At 38.7% G+C, this 23,255-nt stretch overlaps 1 protein-coding gene across 1 annotated transcript in view; it reads left to right on the top strand.

Annotated features, from left to right (window-relative positions):
* Positions 1–22,641, top strand: part of PJA2 (praja ring finger ubiquitin ligase 2) — a gene marked incomplete in the record, with an annotated part of 86,917 nt that extends 64,276 nt beyond the window's left edge. Inside the window, 4 exon segments of the mRNA XM_034773785.1 lie at positions 2,072–2,183; positions 20,706–20,820; positions 21,124–21,245; positions 21,966–22,641. Coding sequence (XP_034629676.1) covers positions 2,072–2,183; positions 20,706–20,820; positions 21,124–21,245; positions 21,966–22,094 — 478 coding nt within the window.
* Between the last annotated feature and the right edge of the window lie 614 nt (positions 22,642–23,255).

Raw genomic sequence — 23,255 nt, 5'->3', positions numbered from 1 at the left:
AACAGGAGTACTTGTGGCACCTTAGAGACTAACAAATTTATTAGAGCATAAGCTTTTGTGGGCTGTAGTCCACGAAAGCTTATGCTCTAATAAATTTGTTAGTCTCTAAGGTGCCACAAGTACTCCTGTTCTTTTTATTATAAACCTTGTCTTATTTCTCTTTTCAGTGCTATGCACATAGAAATCATTTTTATGATGCTGTTTAACATGTTTCTTTCCATTTCTGTGTTAAGATTACTTAGAAATATTGCAAAATAGCAAGACAATTACAGTGGGAGTAGGGAGATGACTTTACTTCCATATGCCATTGATAAGACCAATACTGGAATATTGCATACAGTCTGGTAGCTACATTTGAAAAAAAAAGTTGAAAAATTAGAGAGTGCAGAAAAGAGCCTCAAAAATAAATTGAAGGCCAGAGAAAATGTCTTAGAATGAGAGATTTAAGGAGGAGTTCAATCTCTTTAGCTTATCCAAAAGGAGAGTGAGAGGTGACTTGATTACAGTGTATTAGTAGCTTTATGCGGAGAAAATAGAGGGTGCCAAAGAGCTGTTTAATCTAGCAAAGAAAGGCTTTACAAGAACCAATGGCTGGAAGCTGAAGTCAGACAAATTCAAGTTAAAAATTAGTATCTGGTTTCTCACAATGAAGGCGATTAACAAGTAGAACAAACTACCAATGGAAGTGGTGGATTCTCCATTTCTTGCTGTCTAAATTGAGACTGGCTAAAGCATTTTTTCCAGAAAAGTAGCCAACCACAAGTTATGCTTTAGGTTAATGCAGTTTATTGGGCTCAGTACAAGAGTACCTGGATGAAATTCCATGGCCTGTGATGAACAGGAAGTCAGATTAGATGATCTAATGATTTCTTCTGGCTTTAAACTATATAAATCTATCAGATAACTGAATCTGGTGACAAAGGTAAGGGGGTGTGTTGGTTTTCAATTTTTTTTTAAACCTTAGGAATATCAAGTCTTTTTTCCAAGATTTGGCTGAGGGACCACTTTGTGGGGGTGGGAGGTGTGAACAAGTACAGTGTTAACTTTCAGCCCTTAATTGAAAATGTGGGATGTTGAATTTTTAGAATAGTTTTCATTCAAAAATTTTAGGTATTTAAGTTCAAAAGTGTGAACAAAAACAGAGTTTTAAGCAGCCTAATTACAAGTCCTACCTTTACAATAGTTCACCTTTCACTTTTATTGTTGTGGTGACATCACAGTCTCTTCCAGGTGAGACAGGACCTGAGTTCCTAATGTAAAAAAATAAGCAGGAAATAACCTTTTTTGTTGGGGGAGGGAGAAAGAGCTTTCAGTGTGTGGCTTAGCATCATGGAGACCTAAAAGGCACAACCCCAAGTCTTGTCTCAATTTTGGGGGGAAAAAAAATAGGTAATATCTTTTAGGGATGGTAAGAATACAGAAAGCATATCCCTTATACCTAGCAAATGCTGATACCTGCATCTTGCAATATCTGCTCATATCAAAGCGTTGTCACTAAATTATACTGATGAAATTATAAAAAGTAGCTCTAAAATAAATTGCTTTTATTTTTCATGAGCATAATATAGAAAAGCATCAGATATAAATGCAGAAATGGTGTCAGAAGCTTGATACGGGGTTGTTCCATTGCAGAGTTCACAATTTTACTTAAAATAGAAGTAAATGTTTTTGAACAAGTATAGACACAGTGTCTAGTCTATCTCAGCATCTGTATGCAGAGACATGAAGCATAAAATTTTCAAATGGGCATACTCCTGACAGATTCACAAACATCCTCTAATTGACATATACAAACCCAGCTTTTATGCACTCCTTAGGATTTGTATGCAGTGTAGTTGTAGCTGTGTCAGTCCCAGGATATTAGAGAGACAAAGAGGGTGAGGCAATATTTTTTATTGAACCAATATCTTTGGTTTAGTAAAAAGATATTACCTCACACACCTTGTCTCTCTCATTAGGATTTGTCTGTTTTTTGTCTGACAGATCCAAGTAATTTTTCAATTGAATATTGTTAAGGCTCCACTTAAAATGGAGGCTCTGTTTCCTAATATTGCATTTTTGGTGTTTTCAGACTACTTGATGAATTTGGTGATGGCCTAGGAGTTGCTCAAGCCATTTCTTATGTGGATCCTCAGTTTCTCACATATATGGCACTGGAGGAGCGTTTGGCACAGGCCATGGAGGTATTGAAATACGGTTTCTGACTTCTGTGTAAAAATAAAAACGAAACACATTAAAATGACTAAAACCATATCACCAGACTAGCTTAAAGGAGCCTAAAGATGACAATTTTCATTTTGTTTTGAGTGGTAATGCACCAGTGTGTTCCACAGATATGGTCCCTGTGTGTATTGATTCATATCGACTCACTTTTTAATAACATACATTTTTACTACTTTTTATTCTTGTAAGCTCTGCTGATCTAAACAAGTATGAAACAGTGAGCTAGATACATTTGCTAGTGTGTTATCATTTCCTAGTGCATCATTCATTTAGGTGAAAGTGATCATGAAATGACAGATTTCATGATTCTGTAGAAAGGAAGGATGGAGAGCAGCAGAATAAGGCCAGTGGACTTGAAAAAAGAATATTTTGTAGAAAATCAGAGAATTAGTGGGTAAGGTTCCATTGGGGAAAAAAATCTAAGGGAAAAAGGAATTCACAGGAGCTAGCAGTTTCTCAAAGAAACAGTATTTCAGGCACAACAGCAAACTATCCTGATGCAAAGGAAAGAGAAGAAGAAGAAGCATAGCAAGAGGCCATTATGGCTCCATCATGATCTCTTTAATGACCTGAAAATCAAAAAGGAATCCTACAAAAGGTGGAAACATGGCCAGATTACTAAGGATGAATATAAATGAATACCACAAGCATGTAGGGACAAAATCACAAAGGCTAAGGCACAAAATGAGTTACACCTAGCAAGGGTCATGAGACAGTAAGAAGAGGTTCTATAAATACCTTGGGAGCAAAGAAAGACACAGTACAGTGTAGGTCTACTACTTAGCAAGGAAGGAGAACTAATGCTGGATGACACCAAGAAGACTGTGTTGCCTCAGTCTTCAATTAAAAAGGGGTGAATGGTGACCAGATGTTTAACACAATTAATATTAACGAAGACTAGGAAGGAATACAAGTCAGAATAGAGAAAGTACTGGTTAAAGAATGTTTATATAACTTAGATGTATTCAAGTCAGCAGCACCTCACAAAATTCATGGTAGGGTACTAAAGCAATCTTTGAACCATTAGCAATTATCTTTGAGAACTCATTGAGGATGGGTGATACGCAGGAGGACTGGAAGGGGCATACAGTACATGTCTTTTATAATTGAAAACTTCTATATCTGGAAAGATACTGCAACGAATTATTAAACAATCAATTTGTAAGCACCTAGAAGATAATTGAATGATCAGTAATAGCCAATATGGATTTGTCAAGAACAAATAAATCCAGACAAACCTAATTACTTTCTTTGACTTTCTTTGACTTGGATAATGGAATAGAGACTATGCGTATAAAATTTGCACTTGACACCAAGTTGTTAGGGATTGCAAGCACTTTGCAGGACAGGATTCGAATTCAAAAGACCTTGACAAATTGAAGAATTGGTCTGAAAATCAACAAGATGAAATTCAATAAAGAGAAGTGAAATATACTACACATAAGAAGGAAAAATCTCATGAATAAATACAAAATGGGTGAATAACTGCCTAGGTGATAGTACAGCTGGGTGTTATATGAGCCAGCAATGTAAGGCAGTTGCAAAAGAGACTAATATCATTGTGGGGTGTTCTAATAGGATTGTCGTATGTAAGGCACAAGGGGCAATTGTTTTGTTCCGCTCAGCACTGTGGAGGCCCCATCCGCAGTGTTGCATCGAGTTTTGGGTGCTCACACATAAAGAAAAATGTGGATAAATGGGAGAGACTCCAGAGGAGAGCAGCAAAAATTCTAACAGGTTTAGAAAACCTGACCAATGAGGAAAGGTTTTTTAAAAAAGAAAAAAACAACAAAAAACTGTGTATGTTCAGTATTGAGAAAAAGATAGAAGAGGGGCATGTTGAGTCTTTAAATGTGCTGTTATGAAAAGGATAGTGATTGGTGGTCCTTCATGCCTACTGAAAGTAGGACAAGAAGTAATCAGCTTAATCTGCAGCAAGAAACATTTAGGTTAGATATTAGGAAAAACTTTCTAAATCTAAGGATAGTTAAGTATTGGAATAGGCTACCAAGGGAGGCTGTGGAATTCTTCTCATTGGAGGTTTTTCTTCAAGTGTTTGCATCCAAGTGTTCCACTCAGGTATGTACCCACCCAGCACACCAAAGCTGGAGAACTTTGCTTAGCAGTATCCATACAGGTGGTGATCCTACCCATACCTGCGTCAGTTTCTTCTCACTGTCCAGAGCTTGAGTCAGAGTGCTCATTGTGGTTTTTACCTCATGCCTTGTTTCACATTGCTGTCTGTGGGGTTTTTCCCCCCTGTATATAGTTGTTTGTTGTAGTTCGTGTAGAAGTACCCCTAGGTTTAGTTTACTAATAGTTAGTTACGATTTTGCCTGGTGTGATGCCTTCACTGTTGAGTGGTGTAGCGAACGCTTATAGTGACCTCAGACTTGTTGCGGAAGGGCGCGTTAAAGAAATGTGCAAGTCATTCAAGAAGAGAAAGGTAAAGAAATGCAGATAGCCAGAAGCTTTCACTTGAAGCTGTACCTTCTGGAGCAGATCATGAGGTCTGCTTCAGAACTAGAGACCTCCACAAATTGCCAGACCCCTTAGTGGGCATCTGAGCCAGCACGGGTTGTTGTTTGGCCAGGTAAGGATTCCTCTTCCAGGAGGAAGAGAGACTGTTTCCATTCCTCTGGTCCTCCTAGACAGAGATCTCATAAAATGGACCAGGGTCGTTCCAGAGGTAGGAGAGGTTTCTTTTCCCCTTCTAAGAGGGGTGCAGACCAAGACCGTGATTCATCTGATACAATTGATAGAGCAGGGATGTCTACTTGTTCTCTGGTACTGAGGTGAGAGGTCTGTACTATTGACTCTGTACTCTGGTGTATTGGGCAGTATCAGACTTGTTTTGCCTGTCTGTTCCTGACTGTCCACTAATTCAGGAATGTTCAGGTGTGATGGCTGCTTCTTCGGGGTCCTTTGCGCCATGTGAAATTATTAAAGACTGGACATTGTTGTTGACACCTTCCTGCACCTCTTCCAGTTTAGGGCGCAGAGTTGAGGTTGCCCACCTGTTCGGTACTGAAGGGCTTTTCAGTGCAGGTACTATCTTCAATGCATATGACGACGCCGGTGCATGCTGCAGCCACAGACAAGGGTTACTCCTGCTGAACTGATTGAGCTTGAACTGTTGTTACAGGCACCACAGAAGATTCCATTGGCTCCGCTTCTTCCTATTCTTCATCTCCAGGTGCTGGATTCTTCCTCCCCCATGCTTGAGGATTTTAAATCGTATCAGGACCTCCTGAGGTGCATGGCTTCAGCCTTGGGCATTCAGACTGAGTTGTACAGGAGAACACCCATAAGCTGCTGAATATTCTCCAGTCCTCCGCTCCAGGGAAGGTAGTTTTCCCCATAATTGAAGTGATTTTGGAACCTGCAAAGACTCTCTGAGGAACACTCTGGTAGCCTTACCACCCACAACGAAGTGCACTAATAAGAGAAATTGTGCCTATTTATGGTTTTGAGCACTTCTACGTGCATCTAGCGCCTAACTCTCATGTCATAACTTCGGCAAATGAGAGGTTAAGACAGAGGAGATATAAATCAACACCAAAAGAAAAGGACTCTAAAAGATTGGAGTTGTTGGAGAGGAAAATATATTCAGTCTTGTCCTTACAAATGCGAGTTGTCAAAGTATAAGTTTATAAATTGGGAAGTGATAGCAAAATTTACAGATAAGTTGCCAGAATCCTTGAGGGGAAGAGTTTAAGACTTTCATTGCAGAAGTCCATCTAGAGGCAAAGATGTCACTATAATCAGTTTTGGACATGGCAGATGCTTCCTCTCGAGTTATGCCATCTGCTGTAGTAATGAGAAGGGCTTCGTTGTTACAGAACTCTGATACAGCTCCTGAGGTCCAAAAAATGATTGAGGACTTACTCTTTGACGGTCAATTTTTGTTTTTAGAGAAAACTGATGAAACGTTGCATTCCCTTAAGATCTCTCAAGCTACATTGTGTTCATTGGGGGTTTTTTTTTACCCTGGCGGTAAAAAGATCTCATTTCATGGGGCAAGAGCAAAAGGATCAATATCATCCTCAGCAGTTCTTGAGGTCAGATTATCCCACTAGACAGCAGGACTTCTCCAGAAAGGGGTACAAGTCAAGTAAGAGGTCTTCTTGTTCCAATTTCACCCAGTCAGCCTGTCTTTCTTCTGTTTTGGGCAAGCCGTCAATGTGACTCTCCGAGGTCAACATTCCAGTAATCAAGCTTTCAAGTCATCTCTCCTCCGTTTGGGGTGGGGGAGACAGGCTATCCCACCTCTACAGGGCTTTGGAGTCAATAACTATGGACAAGGATGTCCTAAGCACTGTGGGACTGGGTAATGCCATTCCATCCCCCCTTCCACCCTCCTACACCATCCCTTTTGTGGGACCCCTCTCATGAGTTTCTGCTTCTACAGCAGGTGAAAGCTCTTTGGGCTTTGTAGGCCATAGAGGAGATTCCCCTTCAGAATCAGGGAAAGGGATTCTACTCACAGTACTTCCTGATCCCCAAGTCCAAGAGAGGAGTGAGACCTATCCTCAATCTCCATCTCAACAAGTACATCAGATACATGAGTTTCTGTATGGTTAACCTAGCTGCTATTCTCCCTGCTTTGAACCACAAGTGGTTTTCCCCGCTAAGTCTTCAGAACATTTACTTCCATGTGATAATTTTCCCAAGTCACAGGTGGTTTCTGAGATTTGTAGTGGCAGGCCAGCATTATCAGTACACTGTGTTGCCATTTGGCCTGTCCTTGGCTCGACATTTATCAAATGCATGACTGTAGTAGCAGCATATCTCAGAAGAAGAGGAATTCATGTTTTTCTGTACCTGGACGGTTGGTTAGTGAAGGGCAAGTCCAGAGATCAAGTCCTCTCTCATGTCAAATTCACTTTGCATCTCTTCGATCGTTTGGCTCTGATTTTGAACAAAGGGAAGTGACCATTAACACAAACACAAAAAATCTAGTTCGAGTGCATTCCTGACCTATGAACAATTTCAAGCAATTCATTGCCTGTGTCTGTCTTTCTGCTCTCACCTTTCAACTATGATATGTGTATGTCTGAGATTAAGCCATATGTTGGCATGCATTTATGCGGTCCAGCATGCAAGATTACACCTTCATCTTCAGGACTAGTTGAAGTTGGTATATCACCTGGATTGTCAGTAACTGAATTGCATAGTGCTTATGGCACTGCCTGTCCTCGAGTCCCTAGGGTAGTGGACAGATCATATTGATATGAGGGAGAGTTGTTCCCTTTGCCTGTCCCCTTCTGGTCAGGACATAGAAACTGATTCCTTTCACCAGGGAGCACATCGGGGGACATTGAAGGTTCAAGGTTTATTGACAGAACAAGACTTTCCCTTCAAATTAACATCCTGGAGTTTCAAGCCATTTACAATATGTGCAGAACATTTTGGATACAGAACAAGGACACAGCAGTTCACATACTTCTCAACAACAACACTGCAGTGTAGCAGGAAGGAAGGCCCACTCCAACCAGCTTTGTCAGGAGGCAGTAAAATGTTGGCAGCTCTGCATCAAGTAGAGCGTTATTCCCTACAGACATTCACTTACCCGGGGTCTAGAATCACTTAGCTGATCACCTCAGCAGGTATTTCTCCTGGAATCATGAGTGGGCTCTGAAGACCAGTGTGCAGAGGTCCAGCTTTGTAGAATGAGGCATCCTGGCTCTCACCCTGTTTGCAATGAAAGAAAAAGTGTCATTTGTTTTGTTCTTGAGCAGGTCTCCATCCAGGCTCCTTAACCAATGCCTTCCGTCTGAACTGAGGATCGGCACTCATTTATGTCTTTCCCCCAATCTCACTTGTTCCTCAGTTTATTCTCAAACTGAAGCTGGATCATACCAAACAAATTCTCATTGCATCAGCTTGGCTGAGACAATGTTAGTTCCCTGACCTCATCAGCCTATCTGTTTGACCCCAGCTCCAATGTTTCTTCCTCTTTATACTTATCAACTGACTCAGCACCACGGTTGATTTTGGTATCCAGCACTGAGAAGTCTACACCTCATGGCATGGATGCTGCATGGCTAGATGAGGAGAAGGAACACTGTTTGGAAGCTGTTAGGCAAGTGCTACTCAACAGTAGTCAACCCTCTGGTAGAGCTACCTATTTGGATAAGTCGAAGTGGTTTTCAATTTGGTTCCTAAACTGTGGGGTTCAACAGATGCTAACCCATGTCTAGGACATTTTGGAGTATCTGTTACACCTTCAATCCTCTGGTCTGTTTCTCAGCTTCTTGAGGGTCCACTTAGCGGTGATCTTAGTGTTCAATCCTCTGATAGTTAATTTTCTCAAACTCCCTGTCAGTGAAATTTCTAAAAGTAATAATTTGTCTTTTTCAACCAGTGAAAGAAGTGGTTCCTTTATGGGACCTTAATACTGTGCTGGCTGTCCTACTCCATCTGAGCCCTTGGCAATCTTGTTCTCTGTCTCTAATGTCCTACTCCCACGACCTGCATCTGAAGAAGTGAGGTTCTTACCCACGAAAGCTTATGCTCCCAATACTTCTGTTAGTCTTAAAGGTGCCACAGGACCCTCTGTTGCTTTCTACTCCCAATGTGCTGTCACATCTGCAAGAAGAGTAAATGAGCCACAGGCTTTAAGGGCAAAGCCCTTGTATACTCAGTTTTTCAAAGGTAATGTGGCCCTAAGGTGGCATATGGAGTAGCTCAGGTCACACCTCCAGTTACAGACTCATTCAACTAGCGTCCAAGTGACACAGATCACATTCCTCAATGGTGTTTCAGTGTCTGACATTTGCAGGGCTGCTACCTGGTCTTCAGTGCAAAATTTTTGTCTGAAGTGGTTTCACAGTTTCATCTTTACCAAATAGTATATTTACCAGTATTCTTGCCTAAGCCACATTCAAATGCAAATGAGCAGGATCTTTGTGTTGGATATGAGACAATGATTGGCATTTTATTTAGTTCATCATGTCATCTTTTTGTCTCCTATGCATATCAGAGAACGGGTCAGAGGGTGTCTGCACAGACGATTTCCAGATGGCTAGCTTCCTGTATTATGATGGCATATGGAGTAGCTCAGGCCACACCTCCACAAAAGTTACAGACTCATTCAGTTAGGGCCCAAATGACATCGATCACATTACTCAATAATGTTTCAATATTGGACATTTCAGGGCTGCTGCCTGGTCTTCAGTGTATACTTTTAGCAAACACTTTATCATGGCTGTATCTAGATCAGATACAAACTTTGGGAAGGTAGTTCTGTAGTTGTTCTATAAATAGACTCTGATCTCACCTCCTACTCATTCGCTTGTGACTCACCTGATCTGCAACCACTTGAAGAAGAAAAGACAATTACTTAGTACCTCATGACATATTGATTAAGAAGCCAGAATAATATAAAATTAACATGGCACACATTAAATGGATTAATAACTGGCTAACTGTTAGGTCTCAAAACATAACTGTAAATGGGGAATCATCATCAAGCATGTCTGTTTCCACTGGGATCCCACAGGGATCAGTTCGTGGTCCCATGCCATTTAACATTTTTATCAGTTACGTGGAAGAAAACAACATAATCGCTGATAAAGTTTGCAGATCACACAACACACAAATCGGGGGGGGGGGGTGTGAATAATGAAGAGGACAGGTTACTGGTACAGAGCAACCTGAATCACTTGGTAAAATGGGCACAAGCAAACAATATGTGTTTTAATGGGACTAAGTGTAAATATATACATCTAGGAACAAAGAATGTAGGGCATACTTACAAGATGGGGTTACTCTATCCAGGGAAGTCGTGACTCTGAAAAAGATTTGGGAGTCATGGTGGATAATCAGCTGAACATAAGCACCCAGTGTGACACTGTGGCCAAAAGAGCTAATGTGATCCTGGGATGCATAAACAGGGGAATCTTGAGTAGGAGTAGAGAGGTATTATTTTACTTGGCACCAGTGTGACTGCTGCTGGAATGCAGAGTCCAGTTCTGGTGTCCACAATTCCAGAAGGAAGCTGATAAATTAGATAGGGTTCAGGGAAGAGCCACAAGAATGATTGAACGATTAAAAAACAGTGATGCTCAAGGAGTTCTATCTATTTAGTTTAACATGTTATGGGATGACTTGATGCCAGTCAGTAAGCGTCCACATAGGGAATAAATATTTTTAATGGACTCTTAAAATTACTTTGCTGTTCCTCATTAAGATAAGTTAATCTCCAACCAATGAAATAACAATAATGATAGCAATCATACATTCATATATATACATTTCAAACTGTTCTAGGAATATTGGCAATTTCTTCATATTTACAATCTGAATATGGAACATTCAGTAATGGTAGGATTCATGCCCAGAAATTATTTCTGCTTAACCCTAATTCTAAATACATTTTTTCCCTCTTTTTGTGCCTTGATACCACAGTGGTGCAGGATATATTTCTGCTTTAGATTTGGTTCAGGTCCATTTTAAGAAAAGGTGGCAATTTTTCCAGTCTTAATTATCTTGCTCTGGTAGACAACAGATGACCTCTTCTCTATAGCATCATACAGCGCATTGCTCTAAACTTTTAGCAGTTGGCCTTCTCATGTCAAAACTAAAATTCAACAGTGTAGTGCAGTTTGGTATTCCTGTCGTAATAAGATGTTGAGGTCCCATGTAGTTTTAATTAAGGATCTGGAGAGGGGAGTGAGTGGGGAGGCGTGTAGATAACATAAAGTGATTTAGGCTAGTCAGGACCATTGGGGATGGTGAGAAATTTCAGAGAGACCTAAATACGCGAGGTGAAAAGACAACAAAATGGCAAACAAAATTCATTGTCAATAAATGCAATGTAAGGCATTTTGGAAAGAAAAAATTAAACAACTCGTACACCTTACAGGTTTATAAATCAATTGTATCTACTCAAGAAAGCGACCTTTCCATCATTATAGCTAATTCAGTGAAGAGTTCTTAATGTGCAGCTACAGTTTAAAAAAAAGTTAGAGTGCATAAGAAAAAGGTTTGAGAATAGAACAAACAATATTAAATGCTTTTATATAAACCAGTGATGTAATGTCATCTGGAATAGTGTGTGTGCAATCCTGTCTCCCCATCTCAAGAAGGATATTACAAAACTATGGGTGATTCGGGAAAAAGAAAGAGTGATGAAGGGAAGGGAAAAATTCTCATGTGAAGAGAGATTGAAAAGTTTGAGAGAATAAAAGGGGACATGAAAAATATGTAAAATAATGAATGGTCTAGAGAAGGAGAATTAGGTACTTTTCTCTTGTCTCATAACAAAAGAACAAGGGAACATTTGATGAAATTAAAAGATGAGAAATTCAAAATAGATAAAAATAAATTTTTTACTCGATCAGTAATTAAACTGTGGAATTTGCTGCCATGGGATATCGTTGAGGCCAATAATTTAACAAAATGTCAAAAGGAATTGGATAATCTATATATCAGAATAATTAGTCAGAATTATAATGCATGGTCATAAAAAATTTGGAAGAGATTGAGATTGGCTAAAGATTAAATGTTAGAGGTCAGGATGAGACCTAATGTGAGGAGCAGATTATCCCACATTTGCCTACTGTGGGGTTCTTTACCTTTTTTTGGACATCTGATGTTAGTCACTGTCAGGATACTGAGCTATATGGACAGTGGGTCTGACCCAGTATGGCAATTCTCATGTCCCGAGACTCCTCAACCTTAGATTGCATTGTACAAAAGAAGTGCTAAATGGTGCTTTTGGATGTGTAATGTACCGTTGTAAAGTAATTGCTGCAGTGAGTACCTGGTATGTGATGCTGTAAATGCAGGAGCAACATCATTTGACTACCAGTCCATTAGTTCAAAGGGGTGAATTCAATAGTCTTGTTTGTTGTGGTACACATGGAAAATTTTTTAAATCTCTGTCTAGAGCTCACTTCCTTAATATATTGATCATGGGCCTCTTCAATCCTCTCCTGGTAATAGCCGTGGGAGGAGATCTGGGAGATGAAAAACCCCATGAGGATTCCTTCACATTTTTCTTCAAATCATTTAATTGGGACAGGGGTTGTAGCATCAGCAGTGATTCTGTTCCCATGCCACCTAGGTCCCCTAAGACCCATGAGAAGTCAGGGCCATCCAAACAAAAGTCATACCTCTGCATCTGCTCTAGACCTTCTACCACTCAGCTCTACCCAGATTCTTGACAGCATGTCTCATTTGGAGACAGATTGCTTTACCTGTCCTAGTCCTTTACCAAGTCACAGGTTTTCTTTCCACTCGGGGGACAGAGGTAACTGAGTGGCTTCTCTGCACAAGAATAGGGGAGCCTGCATGGAGAGGGCAAATCCTTTATGTTGGTTATATTTGCCAGATAATCTTGTCCTATATGTGTTCATATTCATATGTTTATACCTGACCCAGAAGTCCAGGGGTGTTGAGCCTACAAGAAGTTTGTCTATATTACTAGTATGCAACAGACTTAAGCTCTTCTATCGGAAGAAAAGCATGAGCCCCTATCTAATTCCACCCTATAAAGGCAATCCTCGGGGGCTGTATGCCTGATTGACTGAGAGAGCTGCTGTAATTATGGTAGTATCGTTGGGAGCTGTTGAGCATTCTGTCCAATTAGTAAATCATGGATGACTGTAAACAAGTTCTTATTTAGTCTTTGAGATTGACACAAGTCCTATCCAGTCAATTTTTATATTGAACCAGGAGGAAAGACAATTCCCTTAGAACAGTGGTTCTCAACCTATTTACCATTGTGGGTCTCATATGCAGCGCTCTGTGTTTATGTGGACCACATCCACACAATATATATACTACCTGTATGGCCCTGAGTATGTCACATGGGACGCGGCTGAGTGCTGATTGGGCCGCCAGTTGAGAACCACTGCCTTGGACTATACCAGTGTTTAAAATGAAGATTTTAGTTGTCTGAAACGTTATGGCAAGCAAAAGAGCCTGATTTAATTGATTTTTGTCAGCAGTATCTAAATGCCCAATAGGATGTTTCAAAGAATCATAGATGTCTTTAATAACTGGTTGACACTTATGATACCTGGTACATACATGACTTCCCTACGCTTCCTGGAAAATCCCATTGTAGGATATTATAAATTAAATAAATTATAAATTAAATTATAAATTAATGGAGATATCCTATCTCCTAGAACTGGAAGGGACCTTGAAAGGTCATCGAGTCCAGCCCCCTGCCTTCACTAGCAGGACCAAGTACTGATTTTGCCCGAGATCCCTAAGTGGCCCCCTCAAGGATTGAACTCACAACCCTGGGTTTAGCAGGCCAATGCTCAAACCACTGAGCTATCCCTCCCCCCTTATCATTCTCATTTGTAAATTCAAGTAATTCTATAAAGGTATGGAGACTATGCTCTTGGCTGGACAAATTTAGCAATTCTGTATTGTGTTGCCAGTGTTGACACAATGTATGTGTTGATACAATTTGGATCTAATACCATATTCACAGAGCCTCTATGAAAGTCCGGATTCAGATCCCTCTCACTAAAATCTCAATCTTTTTCTGGTTTTATGTCATTATCAAGGGCATCAGGATGGCTCTTCATCTACAAATAAGTCTGGAGGTAATGTAAATACAGCTTCTTTAAGGAGAAAAAATAGCTCATAGGTTATTAAATACCTTATAGGAGCGGATGGGTTTTAAACTTGCATGCCATTCTATCTGTTGCACTTTCTCCAGTCAGTGTCCTCTTTATTGTTACCAGAATACCTGTAGGTGTTCCTGTACTAATGATTCTTTACCTTTTTTCAGTGAAAAGTCATTCCACAATCCTGTCCTAATTTTATTAATACCAAGAATCAACCCTGCATTTGTAATATGTGCCTTCCAGGCTGGAGGGGAATTGGCTTTCACAGTACAAAAAGGAGCAAACTTTCACACACAATTAATATCAGTACAGAAAACCTGATTTATTATAATAGTGGCTACAACTTCTTAGAAGGCAAGAAACCAGTACAACGATTTCAGCATTCTGATTAATAACCGAGCCTAATGAAAATGAGTAATTTGAGGATTTTGAGTCCTAATATAGACTTACACCTTTGCATTAAACTTGAAATTAGACGAAGGTTTCTAACCATTAGAGGAGTGAAGTTCTGGAACAGCCTTCCAAGGGGAGTAGTGGGGGAAGAAGGCATATCTGGCTTCAAGACTAAGCTTGATAAGTTTATGGAGGGGATGGTGTGATGGGATAGCCTAATTTTGGCAATTAATTGATCTTTTATTAGTAGTAGGTAAATATCCCCAATGGTCCGTGATGTGATGTTAGATGGGGTGGGATCTGAGTTACTACAGAGAATTCTTTCCTGGGTGCTGGCTGGTGAGTCTTGCCCACATGCTCAGGGTATAACTGATCGCCATATTTGGGGTCGGGAAGGAATTTTCCTCCAGGGCAGATTGGCAGAGGCCCTGGAGGTTTTTCGTCTTCCTCTGCAGCGTGGGACATGGGTCACTTGCTGGAGGATTCCCTGCACCTTGAGGTCTTTAAACCACAATTTGAGGACTTGAATAACTCAGGCATAGTTTAGGGGTTTATTACAGAAGTGGGTGGGTGAGATTCTGTGGCCTGCGTTGTGCAGGAGGTCATACTAGATGATCATAATGGTCCCTTCTGATCTTAAAGTCTATGAGTCTATTAAACATTTTATGATGTAAAGAATAGCTATCCATGTGAACCACTGGTAAAAACCTATTAACATATGCGTCTAAAATTTGCATTTCGAGTAATCATGAGGGGGAGACCATAGGTATCATGTTTTTATAGATCTCTTCCTTAAATTCTATAACTTGACCCAGTGCACTTCTGCCCAACTCTGTCCTTGTAAGAGCTTCTTCCTTTTAATATGGCTAATGTCAGTGCCTCTTCCTCTCCAAACTTAAATCCATGAAGCAATTTGAAAAATGGATATTGTCCATTTCTGATTTGATTATCAGTTGTATCTGCTTCTTTTATTGAATTGAAAATTTGGCATATGTCAAGAGTTGTTGTTTGCTACCCCCTTGTCCAAAAGAACAGACTTACCGCATTGGTTTACTGAATGTAGGAAATGTTTAATCTCTGATCATGTGATTTTTAGATATGTTAAATTCCTGACCCTCTACTGTGTAGCTATACTGGTAAGATTTCTGATCAATAGAGCATCCTATATATTTCTGCATACTTACTACATTCAGAGGTACAGAATGTTTGCTAGGCTGTTCAACTGTTTTCAGAAATGGTTGAAAGGGGTGAGGAGACTTTCAAAATAGCAAAAAAAACTACATCTATATTATTTGATTGTACCAGAAACACCAGGAATTTTGAGAAGATCTCAAGATATGTACTCCAAATCAAAATTCTATAGATGGCTCACCTCTACTCCCAGCTTCAAAATAGTTACAAAAATTGTCCAGAAAACATCAAGGATTATCCAATACATGGTTTGGTTTCCTTTGAGAGAACTTTGTATGTACCTTCTGGAACTTGAAAAGGAAACTGACTGAAAATCTGTGCCACCCAGAGGACTGTATGTTCGGATGTCATCTGGATTTTGATCTACTAAGGTCCCATGTTTGATGAGCATAGCCTGATTTAAAACAGGAAATAATGTTTTAAATTCTCTTACAAAATGTTATGGAACCGTGGTGGGCAAACTGTGGGTCGCATATGGCCCATCAGCATAAGCTGATTGTGGGCCGCGAGACATGTTGTTGACTTTGACCGTGCGCAGGCACGGCTCCCCGCAGCTCCCAGTGGCCAGGAATGGCGAACTGCGGCGACTGGGAGCTCTGGGGGGCTGTGCCTGCGGACGGTCAACATCAGCAATGTGTCTCGCGGCCTGCAATCAGCTTACCCTGATGGGCCACATGCGGCCCGCAGGCTGTCCACCACTGTTCTAGAAGATGGAGTCTAACATGATTTGGCTGGCTAGTGTTACCTAAATTAAGGAAAGCTACCTAGTGTAGGACACTGTGGAACAGGTGCAGCACCATCCCGCATTTGCTAGCCACATTATGGTAGAAATTAGTGTTTCTGATACTGTTTTCAAATGAAGTTTCAATGATTCCTTATCTTGCTTTTAGGCCATTGTAGACAGAGCCTTTAAATGGTGCATCATGCAATTGGAAAATCTAAAATAGATGCGAAGCAAGTAAAATAAAATAAAAATCTTGGAACAGAGGATGACTTAAATTCTCAAAATACTGGCATAATGATACAAAGGTTTTCTCTCCTATTTAGTATCACTGTCATAGTGCCCACAAACATTCCAGCCCTGGAATTACATTTTTCAGAAAAAATAATCTTTTAGGTTAGCTTGTTCTGGGGTACAAACAGTTAAGAATCCTGCACTCCCCTTCACTAATCTGAGTCTTTTCAAATTCAGGTAACAAGCATGTTCATGGAAATGACTTATCACCGTCTACAGGTATCGGCAATTTCTGATTATCTACATATACGGAATGTAGGAAATACTTTGAAAATGGGATAATAAAGAGCATTTTGTTCTGTAGCATAAAAGGCAGACTGGCTGCTCCCTGTCAAAATACAATGATGTATCCAGGATTATCACAGTTTGGCAGCATTTTGCATGTGGGGTTAAGGGTGTTCCCAGAGTCTAACCACTGACTTGAAATATTATGTACCATTTTTTGATATTTGAGGAACTGGAGGGTTGATTTTAATTATATCATCAATAAAATCCTATCTGTCTTGTGACAGTGTGATTCATTCTTTCAGAGGTACTAATTTATTTAAACCCCCTTCCTCAATCTTCCCAAAATTTCTAATGTTCCTTTTCTGAACTAGCAAATTCATTAGCCAGATATTTTTCCCTGTGACAACCTAACTTTTATCTAAGTCTACTATAGCTCAGAAGTTATTCAAAAAATCTCTCTACCTAGGAAAACCAATTTGCTGTAGCGAAGGAGCACTTGAAAGGGGCGTGAAATGGTAGTGCTGCAAAAATCCAAGTTTATCTTACTCTAGAAAAGGGAGAGACTGAGCTGTCCCGATTAAGCATGACTCTATCCATTTTTCTCCCCTCTAATTGGTAGATCAGCCAATTGTTTATTAATAGATTCCAGAATCTTGCTGAATGTCAAAGAAAGCTCCACTTCTGTGTCCAGCAAACTTAATCTTATAAACCATTTGTGATAATTTTCCACCTGTTCTAATTAAGTTATTATAGAACAAGTCTGGTATCTCCTTTTCCTTATTTCAGAGTACAAGATGGATTGCAGGCACAGATAGGAGGATGAGAGTGGAAACCTTGCTGGAAGTCTATAGACAGGAGGTGCAAAAAAAACTTTAAAATAAGCAATAATTAGGAAATGCGTCAGTTGGGGAGGAAGTAGAGGCCTGAGGTTAATTCCCAGGTGTTCTCATTAACTGTTTTTAATAAGATACACTACTAAATTTTGTAGCTTCAGGATAGCCATTTCTTTGGACTACTTTGATATTTGTGCTTGGGGGAAAGCATCAAACAAATTATAATCCCCTCCTCCCCTTCCCTGAGTCACCCTTCAGATTTTTATTTTCATGATTTCCCAAATTTCTTGTCCATTTCTTGCTTTTGATGTTTTTTCATTTTAAAAGTATGTTATGTAATACTGCATTTAAAGTTTTAAACATTTTTTAAGATTAATACTCAAAGATAATATCTTATACAGGAACATAAATTAAACCAATTCTAACCCTTTAGAATATTGGACTGGGTTCTTTAAAATTTCTCCCTATTTAAAGATTGAGATGGACACACTCAAAGTAAATCCAGATATAATCCAACATACCAGTCCCTTAGTTTAGTGTATTGAGTGCTTTCCCCTTTTGTATTTTACATTAATTAGTAATTAATTAGGCTGCTGTAGATCTCAGTAACATTTTCTGTAAATATTAGTATTAGAGATTATTCAAACCTAATAAGTTTTGTGTCCATTAGAATAAATAAATTGGATGCTGACTTCCCCCCCAAAAATCCGTATATGTATTATAACAAATATGTATTAAAGTGGCATTTTAGCTGTTCAGTTTCAATTGCTATTATTCTATTGTGTTATTGTAAGACTATTGTTAGGTTCATCCTGCAATTGAAATCTGTCAAATTTGGTTCACAGCAAGTTGTGGGGGGCGCAGGGCGGGTTGTACTATGGTTCTTCTTATCATCTAGTGTACACCGTGGGGAATAATAGATGTTAGTTTGCTTCAATCTGCTGAAGTGCCTTAGAAATTTGAAGAATTTGCAATTTGACCTAAGTACGTTCTTACGCAAATCTAAAGTAGTTCTTCTGGTTTTACTGAATTTTGAAATTTATTAAATTGATGCCTCATCTCAGTCTCAGACTTCTTATTTTCAATACTAGGGACCTGAGTTGCCAGGTATTCAGTCAGACTCCACGTTAGATATGCATATTCCAATATCTTTCTGACAAACCTCAACTTTGAAACTTGGGAACCTGTTCAAACGTCATTTATTAGTTTAGTGTTCTGTTCTTAAAAGTAAAATGTATTTTTATGAGTAGCTTGTGCTTATCTCTTTGCTCATGAGATGGATGGCTTGTTAGTGATGAAGTATGTCTCTCTGGGTGGAAGAATCAAGGAGACACAGTGTAAAATGGCTTAACTTGTTTTGTTTCTTTGTGTTTGAACATGTGACAAATGTTCAATGTGTACATGTTTTTCCATTAATATATATTGATAAATACTTATTTACTTCCCAATAAGAATTTTTTTTTAAAGAAAGAGTATCATAATGATTAAAGATAGTCGGCGTTAAGAGCCATGTGGTGCCAGTTTACTAAAATATTTATGTCCAGATTCACTCTCCTGCTCAGTCAGCCTTGTGCTATACCAGCTACTTGAAAAGAGGTGTATGAATTCCTGCACAATCCCACTTTGCTTTGGTCCCAGCATAAGGAACGTGACAGGGGAGTTTGCTATATCTATGTGATCCTCAGCTGCCAGAATAGGTTTTTGGGGCCAATGGTAACTAACAAGTGAGAACATAGCCAAAAAGTTGCTGTTATTTATGTGAGGTCTAGGATTTGGGACTCTCAAAAGTGCCTTTAACGCCATCCTTGCTTCCGCCCTCTCTGGATTTGTGCTCAGCGGAGTTCAGCTGGTCCAGTGAATATGGACTTCTGACTTTAAAATCTGTTTTTCCAGACTTGCAAGGTCTTGTTTGCTCAGGGGGTTTGCCTGTGATCCATTATCCCAGTATTCTTGGCTTTCTAGCTTGATTTAAGTTTTTTTTTTTTTTTTTTTTTTTTTTTTTTTAAAGATTTTCTATCTTTAAGATGTAAAATCTATTTAACATGTCATTCACTCCATCTAATAGGTCAGTATTATGTTCATTTGCTTCAGCTTTTCATGTTGTAAGTGCAATAAATGTTCTTTAAGTTGGCAAATAAGAAAATAATAATAAATATACCAGTACACTTCTACAGTACCTTTCATCCAGGAATTGTAAAATACTTTACAAACAATTGATTAAGACTCAACATCATTGTAAGGTACGGTAAGTAAAAATTACATGGGGACCGCTTCTCTGTGCACTGAAATGCAGCTACACATTAGATGGAACATGTTTTACATTATGTACATAACGTCAGAAAATAATTCTGCATCTAGTTGAAACTGAAATATGAATTTTAGTTGGACAGAATGTGACTAATCCTGTCGTATTTGGTCAGGGACACCAGTGTTGTTAACTCCTTACTCTTATGAAAAGTTATCTATAATGATCTTGTATTGGTCAAGATCTTAAGTTGTAAGTCTTACCAAGAGACAGCTCCTCAAAGAGTACAGTGCTTCTCCATTCACCACCATACATCGGTTGAGTAGCGAGCCACAGGGAACAGTACCATCTCCTGAAATATCCCAACTCCTTGCATTACTTGAGTCTTCCTGAAATGTCACTCATCCGCATAATGACCTCGATGGATTCTGCTTTCCTCCTGAAAACTAGTATTGCTGCTGATACATAGTCAAGCCCACTACTATTATCCTTAATTTCTCGTTTATAGTTTTGGGATATGTTGTAGTTGAAACTGGGAAATCTGTTAACGTGAAGCCATTGGTATTGCTTTCATAAGGTGACAGTAGCAGTGTGTTACTAAGGAAACAGTCAATTCTGACCTCCTGCATCCTCTAAATCATTCCTGAAAAGACATTTTCATGCCATTTTGTTCAGCCACTTTGTGATATGAGTAAATATTCATTAGGGAGTAGTTTGAGACCATAACTCTCTTTGCTCATAACCTAATTGATATTTGAAACCAGGGATCCAGAAATAAGTAGCTAATCAATTAACTTCCTGTTCCATTTGACCTGTAAAAATCTAGTAATAAGGTTGCTCTACATAACTTGCATAATCCTTTTGCTTAACAAAGTAACACAATAGCTATATTAATTTTTTTTGTCTGTTGGGTTTTTTAAATGTGAAGTATCTTTGTCATGAGTAACGAAATGTAACCTTTTAAAAAAAAACTTCCTTTTTAGACTGCTTTGGCACATCTGGAGTCTCTTGCAGTTGATGTTGAGCAAGCTCATCCACCAGCCAGCAAAGAAAGCATAGACTGTCTGCCACAGATTATTATTACAGAAAATCACAATGGTATGGAAAAACCGTCCCACAAAAAAATTTAATTTCTGCAAAATATAATATCTAAGCTTAAATTTGTTATAGTGTGGTAGTGTACATACAGTATTTAAAGGAAACTCTGTTATGCAGCACAATACTGAGTGGTAAATTCAGAAATTATCTGTTCACTCTGAGTAGAACTTAAGGGTACGACTCTGGTAAACTATATCATATTATGATTAGCCACTGATATCATCTTATTAACATATTTCACTTGATTTTTAATTAAACTTAAATTTTAAAATTTGTGATGTTTTTATTTTTCCCCCCCTCAAGCGGTTGGTCAGGAGCAGTGTTGTGCTATCTGTTGCAGTGAGTATGTGAAAGATGAAATAATAACTGAGCTGCCCTGTCACCATTTCTTTCACAAACCCTGTGTAACACTTTGGTTACAGAAGGTGAGTTCTCCTTTGCTTGCTTGCATGATTAGTGGTGAATTTGTGCTCTTCTGGTTAGAACAACATGCAGCTTTTTCCGAAAACTTATTGTGAGATTATTTAACAAAATAGTTACTTGAATTATTTTAATATTTTAGGAAACAATTTTGTTGGTGAGGAAAAGAGATCTATAGGAGTATGCAAGGAGCAAAGTTGATTAGTCTTGACCATTTGATATATTCAAGATCACCCATAAACAATTTAGACATTGCTTGCAGTGTGTGTAGAGTCCTAATGTTGGACTGCATCAGTGATGGTACTGATATTCTTTAGAATTACCAACCCCTAGAACACCATACTGTGCTTCCCATTACTAGGAGGAAAAAAGAAAATTTAAATTGGTTAGATAAAAAATTCTTCTTGGGTTGGAGGAATTGACTTACACTTGTTTAATTTTTTCTTCATAACTTGCCTAGGAAGAGAGAATAGCAAACTACAAGAGTGAAGAGTGCAACATCACTAAAGATGAGGAATTGTTTAAAGTGGTTCAGAGCAATTTAACTAGAAGTAATAACATTAAATTGCAGTGGAAAACTTAGGCTGAGGTCTGTTTGGTGTGGAATTGTCAGTGGGTTGAGACATTTAAAAGACGGGTGAATAAAGCAGTTGAGAATTCCTATTGGAAAACATGTAGAGTCACGCACACTTTGCAATTAACCTGTTTCTTTTTGTCTCTTCTAGTCTGGAACATGCCCAGTGTGTCGTCATGTGCTTGCACCTGTACTCCCTGAAGCAGCAGCTGCTGCTACTTCCTTTCTCTCTGATCATGATTCCCCTCCTTCAGTCCACAGTGCTGCAGGAACACAATAAAATTAACCTCTGGAATGAGATGTTGCCCCAGCAAACTAAAAATGTAAATTTCTTCTGTTTTAATTACAATGTGAAAACAATTATATATAAAATATATTCTATATAAATGCTATATATAGTATATATTTTAGTTTAGAAAGAGAATGTAAGACTTTCTAAACTGTTTAGATTTACAATAATAGCTAACATTTTCAAACTGAAAGTTAGAAAAATTTGCATCAGTTTTCTGCAGTAGAACACTTTGCTGTTAACTGTAATATCTAAAGCTTGTATTACGTTAAATTTGTCAAAAGAATGATCATTAATGTGGCACTTTATGTGTTCAAGTTCTTGCAACTGCAGTGCAGTTGGAGCTTATTAAAGTTATGCTTATAACCTGTTTTACATAATATAACTGAACAATGTGGTTTTTTTGTTTTTGTCAAAGATAGTGGCACCAAGTGACTTTGTAATTGATCTCTCATATTTGCATCAAATGTGAAGACGTTCTGTGATCACAGCAGTAGTAAAATTTGGTTTCACTGGAAATAAACTGCATAATAATATACTTTTTTTTATCTTATGACTTTTTCCATAATAATCTTTTCCCATATGTGTGAACCTCTAGTTATTTATTATGGATACCACAATGTGGAGTTTTTAGAAATATTTGCACTATTCTTGAGCATATGTCCTGGCTTAAAAAAAAAAAAAAAAAAAGCGGGGTATGAAACTTTATACTCCTTTGAAAATCTCAGCTTTAAGAGTTAAGTCAATGGGCGTCAGATGCCTAATTCCTTTAATCTCTTTTGCAAATCCCATTCTAAAATTTTGGTCTTGAATTTTAGGGGTCTGGGGTGATGTTTGCTCACTCTGTGCAGAGATATTCAAAATAGTTTCTTGTGTCTGGGAATCTTTGTCTGAAAAATGGAGTAAGGACTCTTCAGACTGAATTGAGAAAAATCCAGGATAGTGTAGTAACCCCAAAGGCAAAGGATGGAATATGGCAATGGAATAAACTGTTCAGTGAGATAATTATGACAGTCATTACTGGTAGTGTAAAGATACAGTTAGACTTCCAGTATTTCTGCTGGCTGCAATGAACTGCACTAGATTTTATGTTTAAACCAAAAACGAACCAAGAAACAGAAAGGACTGTAATAGACATCTCAGATTGTACTA

The sequence above is a fragment of the Trachemys scripta genome, chromosome 6 (assembly GCF_013100865.1).
Source record: "Trachemys scripta elegans isolate TJP31775 chromosome 6, CAS_Tse_1.0, whole genome shotgun sequence".
Classification (NCBI taxonomy): Eukaryota; Metazoa; Chordata; order Testudines; family Emydidae; genus Trachemys; species Trachemys scripta.
This window is presented reverse-complemented; position numbering and strand designations above follow the sequence as displayed.